The sequence below is a fragment of the Vicia villosa genome, unplaced genomic scaffold (assembly GCF_029867415.1).
Source record: "Vicia villosa cultivar HV-30 ecotype Madison, WI unplaced genomic scaffold, Vvil1.0 ctg.000074F_1_1, whole genome shotgun sequence".
Lineage (NCBI taxonomy): Eukaryota > Viridiplantae > Streptophyta > Magnoliopsida > Fabales > Fabaceae > Vicia > Vicia villosa.
This window is the reverse complement of record NW_026704998.1, coordinates 553,531-563,072: the sequence shown is the minus strand read 5'-3', so window position 1 is coordinate 563,072 and position 9,542 is coordinate 553,531. Positions and strand designations below refer to the sequence as shown.

The 9,542-nt window shown below is 37.0% G+C and overlaps 2 protein-coding genes across 3 annotated transcripts; one reads left to right on the top strand and one right to left on the bottom strand.

Moving 5' to 3' along the window:
- Positions 1–459: 459 nt before the first annotated feature.
- Positions 460–3,883, top strand: LOC131623615 (acyl-coenzyme A thioesterase 2, chloroplastic-like). 2 transcript variants are annotated; one of them, XM_058894625.1, is made up of 5 exons: positions 460–1,003; positions 1,143–1,320; positions 2,439–2,905; positions 3,100–3,228; positions 3,412–3,883. In XM_058894625.1, exons 1-5 carry the CDS (start codon positions 539–541, stop codon positions 3,547–3,549), a joined length of 1,377 nt encoding a protein of 458 aa, XP_058750608.1. In that variant the 5' UTR covers positions 460–538; the 3' UTR covers positions 3,550–3,883. The 2 variants fall into 2 exon arrangements, with proteins under 2 accessions (XP_058750608.1, XP_058750607.1); XM_058894624.1 differs by having other exon boundaries at positions 2,436–2,905.
- Positions 3,884–4,015: 132 nt separating this feature from the next.
- Positions 4,016–7,607, bottom strand: LOC131623614 (formin-like protein 2). The gene is made up of 4 exons (XM_058894623.1): positions 6,004–7,607; positions 5,658–5,875; positions 5,319–5,563; positions 4,016–5,218 (listed from the first exon to the last, which is right to left on the bottom strand). Exons 1-4 carry the CDS (start codon positions 7,350–7,352, stop codon positions 4,433–4,435), a joined length of 2,598 nt encoding a protein of 865 aa, XP_058750606.1. The 5' UTR covers positions 7,353–7,607; the 3' UTR covers positions 4,016–4,432.
- Positions 7,608–9,542: the final 1,935 nt, after the last annotated feature.

Below are 9,542 nucleotides of genomic sequence, written 5' to 3'. Positions count from 1 at the left end.
TTCATTGCCAGCCCTAGTGAATAGTGTCATTATCGTCTTCAATGGAGGTTGTGTTGTGAATCGTTTCGCTTTCGTGCTCAACGAAACTTGAGCTGTAAATTTTGAACTCTCACAATGAACTTCGCTTTGGAACCAAACATATGTTCTCTCACAATGACCTTTGTCCTAATACCTTTCAACTTCTTTTCTTTTTTATTTCTAAGATTTAAATCTATATAAAATAAAGAAATTTCAGGTCAACTTTAAAATGTCTATCAATGCAACATTTAATGTTTTCTCATGAAAAGGACTACAATATGTAACATTAGTGGTAATATATTTTTAGTTAAGGGACAAAATCAAAACATTGAGTAAAGTTAAAGACAAAAGAGATATTAGGCCTTTATTTTATTTAAAAAAATACATTTGAATATTTACAATGTAATATTTTTACAAGATGCATAACAATTGAACATATGGTAGAAACTTTTGTTTGGAGGCAATATTTAGACACATAAGCTACACAAAATTCAGAACATCATCAATTCCATGCAATGCAATGAAACCATTCAGAAAACCAAACCTATCTCAATTGCATCACCTCATCAGATTCACATTCAATTCTCCACTCTATCCATTGAATCTGCATCTTCACAATCACCAAACCAAATCTCTATCCACCGATTCACAAGACCCAAAAACAACAACAAACTCACTTTCAAATCCGATCGATGCAGGCTCTTCTAACCGCAAACCCATCAGTTTATGGCCTGGAATGCATCATTCCCCAGCCACTCACGCTCTCTGGGAAGCAAGATCCAACATTTTCGAAAAAACCATTAATGGCAATAGTGATTCCTCTTCATTTGATCCAAAATCTCCTTCCCAGAGCAGGACTAGTATTCTGTATAATTTCTCTTCTGATCTCATTCTTCGTGAGCAGTATAGAAACCCTTGGAATCATATTAGGATGGGGAAGCTTGTTGAGGATTTTGATGCTCTTGCTGGCACCATTGCTTTAAAGGTTTCTTTTCTTCTTTTTTTTTTAAATTGAATTCTGGGTTTTGTTTATTACACGTTTTGAATTATTGGGTTTTGATTATTTTGTTGACATTGGTCAAAAGTTTTAAAATTTTCATGTTTTTTGTGTCTTGTGTGAACAGCACTGTTGTAATGAAGATGGTAGTACTAGGCCCCTTCTATTGGTTACTGCTGCTGTTGACAAGATGGCTCTTAAGAAATCAATTCAAATTGATGTTGATTTTACTATTGTTGGTGCTGTTACATGGGTTGGACGGTCATCCATGGAGATTCAATTGGAAATGATCCAGTCGCCACATGGTACTTACTAACCTATGTAGCACGACATTTGTAATTATGTTTAATTTATTCTTATTTTCAAATTATAATTGAAGTTGATGTGTCAGTGTCGGTACTGTGTTTGCAGTGTCTGTGCTTCATAGTTACTAAGTGCATAATGTAATACATATTGATTTTGCTTCTTTTGCTGTTGTTTTCATATTTCATAATGTGGCTATGTTTGGATTGCTGGTATACAGTGCGGAGTGGAGTGAAATAAAATAGCCTAGTGAGATTTTAGAAAATGGATGTTATCTTGGATTTCCAATGGTGGGAGTTTCTTACATGACATTGTAATTAGCACATATAAACGTTTAATAGAAATAAGACGTTTCACATAGTGATTTTAACAAATAGAGAACAAGTCTTAGGGTGTGTTTGGATTGGCGGTGGATAGAATTGATTCTGGGAGAATTGAGTTTGGTAGAATTGATTTTAATAGAATTGAGTTTACAAAAATTGATTTATGTTTGGATACAATGATATAGAAGTGATTGTTATCAATTAATGTTGTTTGGATAGTTTTAACAAAATTGATTTTGAAAAGGCCAAAAGCAATTCTAGAGGTGTAGAATCAATTCTGGGTGATTTTAAGATGTTTGGTTTGACCAAAGTAGAATTGATTCTACTTGAAGCTAGAATTTGTAGCTTCTGCCTCCAGAATTGATTTTGGATGATTTTTACACACTCACTTTTACAAAAATGTATCCAAACATAAATCAATTATGCTAAACTCAATTCTGCTAGAATCAATTCTACTAGAATCAATTCTGTCCACCGTCAATCCAAACACACCCTTAATTGTCTGATCTTGATCAACGACTGAGATCACTAACTGCAGTGGCTGCGGACAACAGAAAGACAATTTCAGTCTTTTAAGTGCTTACAATCAGACACGCAACATGTTGCTCAATTGCATTTCTTGTATGTTAGAATTGCAGTAATGTCAGAGTAGCACTCAAAAGTTTAGCAGAAATCAGTTCATAGTGTTTTAGTTTCATAGGCTCAAATCATATCCTTGCAATGCTATGCCTATTCGTCGTCCTATAATTTTGCATTTTCTGATTTTTCCCTGACCCTATATTTAAATTTTCTAGCAGAGAATCCAAATATCTCAAACTCACCTGCAATTGTAGCTAACTTCACATTTGTGGCTCGTGATTCTAAGACTGGAAAGGCAGTCCCAATAAACCAGATCACACCTGAAACCGAAAAAGAAAGATTGCTCTGGGAAGAAGCAGAACAGGGAAACAAATTAAGGAAAAAAAAGAAGGAAGAAAATAAACGTGGAGAGAATGAAGACAGTGCCAGGCTCGGTGCACTATTAGCAGAAGGGCGTATCTTCTCCGATATGCCAGCATTAGCAGATAGAAACAGCATCCTGATGAAGGATACTTACCTACAAAACTCTTTTACCTGTCAGCCACAACAAAGAAACATCCATGGTCGTATTTTTGGGGGTTTTTTGATGAGAAGAGCTTTTGAACTTGCCTTTTCGACGGCTTATGCGTTTGCCGGTGCAGCACCTCATTTCTTGGAAGTTGATCATGTTGATTTTTTTAAACCTGTAAGTAATCGACAAGGAAACTGTTTATTACAATACATAATTAACTGAGTTTTGTGCTTTTAGGATTGTTGTTGTTAAGAATCAGCAGTACCTTCTATTTTTTGTGATTTTCTTTGAGAAATATTTTAGTAGAAAAGAATATCTACATTGGCTTTTAAGCTTGACATTGAACTGAAAACAACTTCCCAATGCAGGTGGATGTTGGAAATTTTCTTCGTCTCAAATCATGTGTTCTGTACACAGAACTTGACAATCCGGCTAGACCCCTGCTGAACATTGAAGTAATTGCGCATGTCACAAAGCCTGAACTTCGGTCTAGCGAGGTGAGCACTGGCGTGGCCTTACCCTTGTATTACATAATACTTGTTAGAAGTTTTTAGATACATATGACATCAGTTTAAACTAAATTGGCGGTTTACTCGATGAATGGTCATTCTCATTCAAGACTTACACATTCATAATATTAAATCATTTCACTTCACTCGACGTGTTTCTTAATAAAACAGGTATCCAACAGATTCTATTTCACATTTGGAGTTAATCCGGAGGCTATTAAAAACGGATTAAGAATCCGAAATGTTGTTCCTGGTACAGAAGAGGAAGCACAAAAGGTGCTCGAACGCATGGATGCTGAGAACTCATAATTTTATTCAATCATGATAGTATTAGGAAACAGAAAAAATAAAGATTGTTCAACTTTGTTCATTATGTTTAAATAGTTGTTAATTGAACAAGGAAAGCGGATATCAATAGCATGCTTTGTTCTTTCTGAAATTTGAAGGAACTTTTGCATTCAAACTTTGCCAAAAAGTAATTGACCTATTTTTCTGCTAAACTTAAAGCCTTTCATGTTTCTGAAATGTGAAATCATGCATGATATAATAGTACTGTTTTGTAGTCTATTCTCAGCCTCTTCATTAATTCACAAGGCTCTTAAATTGTTGTTGTTTGGCCATTTATGTGTCAGAAACCATCATCTTTCCACCGGCAATAATGACAGTGATGGATACAGATGATAATATTATTGTCCTTGACTCTTTACCTAGCCATTTACACTAGCTATCACAATGATACTTTTGTACAAAAACTCTATTCACAATCCTAGCAAAGTAAACTCAAATATACCCTTCATCATTGAATCAAATTTATTGTACTTTGACATGTAGGATTGCAACTAAAGTTTAACTCAAGCATAATTGCTGTTTTAGTTAACCCACCTAGTTAGGGGTAGGCATAAGTTACAAAAACAAAGAAATTATGCATCAGTACACAAATGGGTGGTCAGCACAACGCCATTCCAACACAGCTGCAGCAACCATTGTTATCAGCAGAGAAGCAATCAACAGGGCAGCAGACAGAAACAAAGAGGTACTAACAAACTTGTTATATAATAGAAAAAACATGTACAGAAGTCTTTAGTAACAAAGACATGTGCTAAGATAGCACGAGCTACTCATTATCATCAAAAAGATGATCAAGCATGTTAAAACTAACTGAATCTCCAACCGGAATGGATTTATTGGGAGGCTAATCAGATTCTGAGGAATCGGATGGCTGCATATCACTAAACTCAGGGAAAATTGGTGGAAGTGTAGTGATTGCAGGCGTTACACATTGATGTGAACCGACCAAAGTCCTCTCATTTGCTTTCCCAACTTGCCTGCAGACACTGTCTAGTATCGAGAGGAAATCCTTTACAACCGTAAATATCCTAAACGGATGAGCTTCTTCCTTTTCCGAATTACCATGGAAATACTCAGTTATCTCCTTCACTAATGCGAGAGCATTTTTCTCTTGTGCCGTGATCCTTGAAATTTCTGCTTCCCCCCTCTCCAAGAAGCCTTTCACTGCCTCAGAAAATTTTTGGTTAGTTTCTTTCAAAGGTGACTCTTCATTCAATTTTACAACTCGCACAACCTTTTCGATTCCTTTGGCAAGCTTAGCAACATCATTGCTCAGCGTGTCTGAATCCATAACAGCTGCCTTTTTAACGTTGGCGAGCTCCCCGCTCAAACCCGATACAACTTGCAGTCCAAGCTTCCTGGAGTCGACCTCATCTTGAAGTGTATATTGATGGTTGTTGACAGAGTCAGCATGAGAACCCTCGGTTCTGACAATCTCGTGCACAACGAAATGTAAAAGAGTAGTCTTTTTGTCAGTTCCCTTAATATCAACTAACTTCAAAAGTGTGTCCAGTTTGAATGCTTGTGCGTCACCACGATCGGTGCCAACATTCATACGATTTCCAGTTCTCAGAACTGCCTCAAGTATCTTCATGAACATCCTGCTATTCTTCAATTCCTCGCAAGCCACCTGTCAGCAAAAAACAAACCATGAGAACTGCATGTACATAAGCACACATTGCATTGCATAACAAGACTCGAAATTTAAAAATATAAGCTAATGTTTATACCTCCAGAGTATGAAAGGATTTCTTAAGGTAATCTAATTCGGAATCAAAATTAGCAATGTAAAGCATAGCATCTACTCTCTTGAATGCAAAAGGTATATCAAGCATGACTTTAAGAAATTTCTCAGCTGGGCCAAGCTTGAAGGGTGAATCATCTTTAAACTCCTTCAGCTTAGTTTCTTCCTCTTTGGTTGGAGCCATCTTTAATAAACTTTCTAGAAGTTCTGTTCCCAATGTATCACAATTTCCTATTGAAACCAAAAAAAGCTAACTTTAATATATCACCAAATTAGAAAGCCAATTACAAGGAAGAAAATGCAAAGCTATTAATTTCATGGTCACCTTCCCTGAGAGCTTCACAAACTTCATCAACAGTTACATTCAGTGCCCGAAGCAAAATGGCTATATTCTGAGACTTCTTAGGATCAAGCACCCTATTCTCCGGCGGCACAGGAGAAGAATGGATTATTTGATTTCGCGCTTTGTCTTTAGAAGCCAAAGCAGAATTTCCATTGGAATTATTTATCATAAAGAGTGTCTCAATCATGTCCTCATTCAACCTGCAACTCAATCCAATTAATTAACATAGCATATAATAATATAACATGACACAAATACTATGATGTTAACATGATTATTTTCAAACAAAAACAAAGTCAAATGATAATGATGTCAATGAGTATCTTACTGAAAAGAACTTGGTCTCAACTGATCCCAAACCATGGCCCTATCTGAGCTTGCCTTAACTTTATCCCAATGTAAAGCCTTCAACTTCGGCTTTCGAGATTCATCATTAACATTTTCAGAAGCCACCGCCGGAGTCTCCCAAAAACTCCGCGGCATAGGCGGCGGAGCAGGAGGAGACAGTTTGGTTGTCTGAGAGTTCTTACCATCCCAATTCGAACGAAAATCTTCGAACCGGATTGGAGAACAAGAGGAAGAAGAAAAAGAAGGAGATGCAGGGTTGTGAGGAGGTAAAGATTTCCCGCTATGGATAGGACTAAGATTGAGAGAAGGAGAACGAGAAAGTGAGTAAGAAAGAGGGTAAGAGGGTGTTCTTGAAGTGAAGCTTCTGCTACCAAATTTATCAAAATGAAAAACGTTGAATGAACGAGAGCTTGTTGCAGCAACAGCAACAGTAACGACAGGTGAAGAAGATGAAGGAGGAGGACTCTGTTGTTTGTTGTTTCCAGGAGAATCTTTCGGAGAATAAAACTGTTCATCTTCTTCATCTTCTCTTTTTTTGTCTTCTTCTTTGTTCAGTTCAGTCGACCATGTTTTGCCATTGTAACGTGGTAGACGAGGTAAAGGACGAAGCTCCGGGGAGTCTGTGAGTTGCCGGTACGGCGGCGAGAAACCGTCGTTGTCATTACCAGAGGTTGATTCTTCGGTAACTCTTGCGTCGTATGAACTTGCTACTGTACCGAGGTGGAATATCTCAGACCCGGAGGTTGGTTTGTCGTGAGGCTTCCCGTCGACGGCATCTGAAGTGGCGGTGTTTGGTGGAAATAAACGGAGACTATCTGACCTGGAAGCGTTATCATCGTTTGCGGTGGTGAAGGAGGAAGTGTGGTTGAGATGGCGACGGTGGAAGGCGAAGATGGCAGATACGGTGAGGATGGTGATGGAGAAGAGACAGAGGGAGATAACGACGGCAGCAGCGGTGCGGTGGGTGTGGGTTTGAGGGTGGGGCTGTGGGAGGAGTAAGGAGGAGATGTTGGCTGGAAAAGTGGCGAGTACAGATGGAGGAGAAGGAGGGAGTGGTGGAGGTTGATAAGTAGGGAAGAAAGGCTTTAGTGGAGGAGGATAAGATGAAGAAATGGAAGAAAATGGAAGCTTAGGTTGTTGCGGTTGGGGTTGGGTTTGAGGTGAAGAAGACGGTGGTTGTGTAGGTGGAAGAGAGATAGAAGGATAAAGTGGTTGGTGGAGGATACGACGGTGGTGGTGGTGGTGGTTGTAAGAAGAAGCACGTGAAGAAAACGAAAACAAAAACAAGAGAATGGTGAGTATGGTAAAGAACATTGTTGTGGACGACATGATGTTTGAGAAAGAACTAGTAGTTGAACATGTGCATTGGTTTTGGTTTTAGAAGTGGTTATTCGGTGAGAAGGTGGTAGTGGTAGATGTGTGAAATCTGGGGGCGAGTGTGTGCGACAGTATCTGTGACTGTTAGAGTGAATTGTTGTAGTGTAGTGGAGTCATGGTATGCTATCTAGCTAGCTGTTGCTTTCTCCTCCTTTACTACAATCTAATCTCTGAAAAGTTTTGATTTTTCCTTTGTCTTTGTCCTCATGCTGCTAGTGGTCACGCTCGCTCATTTTCACACCTATTATACAAAATTCAAATGCTATTTTCATTGCTTGTCCTTTTTTTAAAAGGGGTCTTATTTTCTACTAGTGTCCAGCAGTGTGAGTATATAGGTATTTCTCGGTTAATTTCATTCAAATTTTAAAAATGTAAAGCTAAATATCTTTTTTTTTTCTTTCTTGTGTGTATACTTTGATGTCTATTTTCGTCTTTTATCATTTAAAAAATTAATTTGATCATATATCTATTCAACCAGCATCATATGAATTCTTTCCATCAATTTTTAAAATTGGCCTCAAATATTGCACTTGTGGTTAAGGGTGCTCGGGGTGCGGTTTGGGCGGTTTTGACGAAAAAAATCATCCGAACCGCAAGAGAAAAAATAGTGCGGTTTGGTTCGGTTAACTTTTAAAAAAAATTTGAACCAAACCAAATCAAACTAATGCGGTTTGGTTCGGTTCGGTTGGTTCGATTTTTACAAATATTTCATTGAGCAATATATATATATATATATATATATATATATATATATATATATATATATATATATATATATATATATATATATATATATATATATATATATATATATATATATATATATATATATATATAACAACATAATTTTATATTTAGACATTCATACACTAACAAATAACAACAAAACTCGTCATATTTTGAAAACAATTTTTCATGTAATATGTAAAAATTAAATTAGACAAAAGTGAAATATTAAACATAAAATAGTAGCATAAAACAATATAAAAATTATTATAATGAGAAAAAAAATAGAAGAGACGAAAGATTAGTGAAGGTGAAAAAGAAAAAGAAAAAGTGTTGAGAGATTAGAGAAGAAGATGTGCGATAAAAATGAAACTGAAATACAGAACATTTACATAAAAATGAGAAGGTGAAAAAGAAAGAATATAGGAGAGTAAAGATTATAGAAGAATAGGGAAGATGTATGTGGCAAAGAAGGTGATATAATGTTAATAGAGATTTGAGAAGATCGGGACTGAAATTATATGTGTAAGGATGAGCAAATTGTTCGTAATCATAAGGCTAATGTATAATAGGTTTCATTTTGGGTTGGATGTGAGCTAAGTAAAATTTAGGTTGTAACATAATGCGGTTTGATTCGGTTTGGTTCGGTTTACAAAATACAAACCGCAAACCGAACCGAACCGTGCGGTTTTGTTAAAAAATGACTCAAACTAATCCGAACCAAATGCGGTTTTTTGTGGTTTCGGTTTGGTTAGGTTTGGTTTGCGGTTTTCTATTGGGTTGGTTTGGTTTTGAGCACCCCTGCTTGTGGTTAGGTGTGACAAAACGTGCATATCTATGATTTAGGCATGCACATTTTAATGTGTCTGTCTCGTCTCTTTTATTTTTTTCCAGGCTTTTTGAGGCACAAACGTTAATATAATTTTTGTATTTTTAGGCTTAAAGCTTAGTACGAGGCAGGTCAAGGTTTCAAGCTTGTGCCCTCAATTATGTATGTCCCGCCCCACCTCATTTTTGCGGGCTTTAGCATGACGGGCTTAAACGGAGCAAGCATGCCCGTTTGTCACCCCTACCCGTGACATCTAAGGTAGCATTTCTTCCTCGCTGTCTTCTTCTCCGCTACACATTCTTTGTCTTTTTAACAAAAAATGAACCCTAAATTGAAAAGGGGGTCCAATGTTTGTTTTCAATCGAAATTGCCTAAAATGAAACCTAAATCGAAAAACGTGGGTTCCATAAGTATGAGTTCAAGGCGTTGTTCATCATTCTTAGGGAAAACAAAGAGTATTCAAGATTTTGATTCGCAAGTTAATACTAGTTTGAATCTACGATGAAAACCTTGTTGTCGTTGTGGAGACATTGTTGTTCTTCACAGGGCAAGAACATCTAGAAGTTATGGAAAGCTTTTTTGGGATT

Excerpts from the sequence above, each read along its gene's own strand:
- LOC131623615 (XM_058894624.1), top strand. The coding sequence starts at position 539 with ATGAAACCATTCAGAAAACCAAACCTATCTCAATTGCATCACCTCATC. Across the intron at positions 1,004-1,142 it reads CTGGCACCATTGCTTTAAAG|CACTGTTGTAATGAAGATGG; the intron begins GTTTCTTTTCTT and ends TTGTGTGAACAG. Across the intron at positions 2,906-3,099 it reads ATGTTGATTTTTTTAAACCT|GTGGATGTTGGAAATTTTCT; the intron begins GTAAGTAATCGA and ends TTCCCAATGCAG.
- LOC131623614 (XM_058894623.1), bottom strand. The coding sequence starts at position 7,352 with ATGTCGTCCACAACAATGTTCTTTACCATACTCACCATTCTCTTGTTT. Across the intron at positions 5,876-6,003 it reads TTGAGACCAAGTTCTTTTCA|GTTGAATGAGGACATGATTG; the intron begins GTAAGATACTCA and ends ATTGAGTTGCAG. Across the intron at positions 5,564-5,657 it reads TTGTGAAGCTCTCAGGGAAG|GAAATTGTGATACATTGGGA; the intron begins GTGACCATGAAA and ends TGGTTTCAATAG.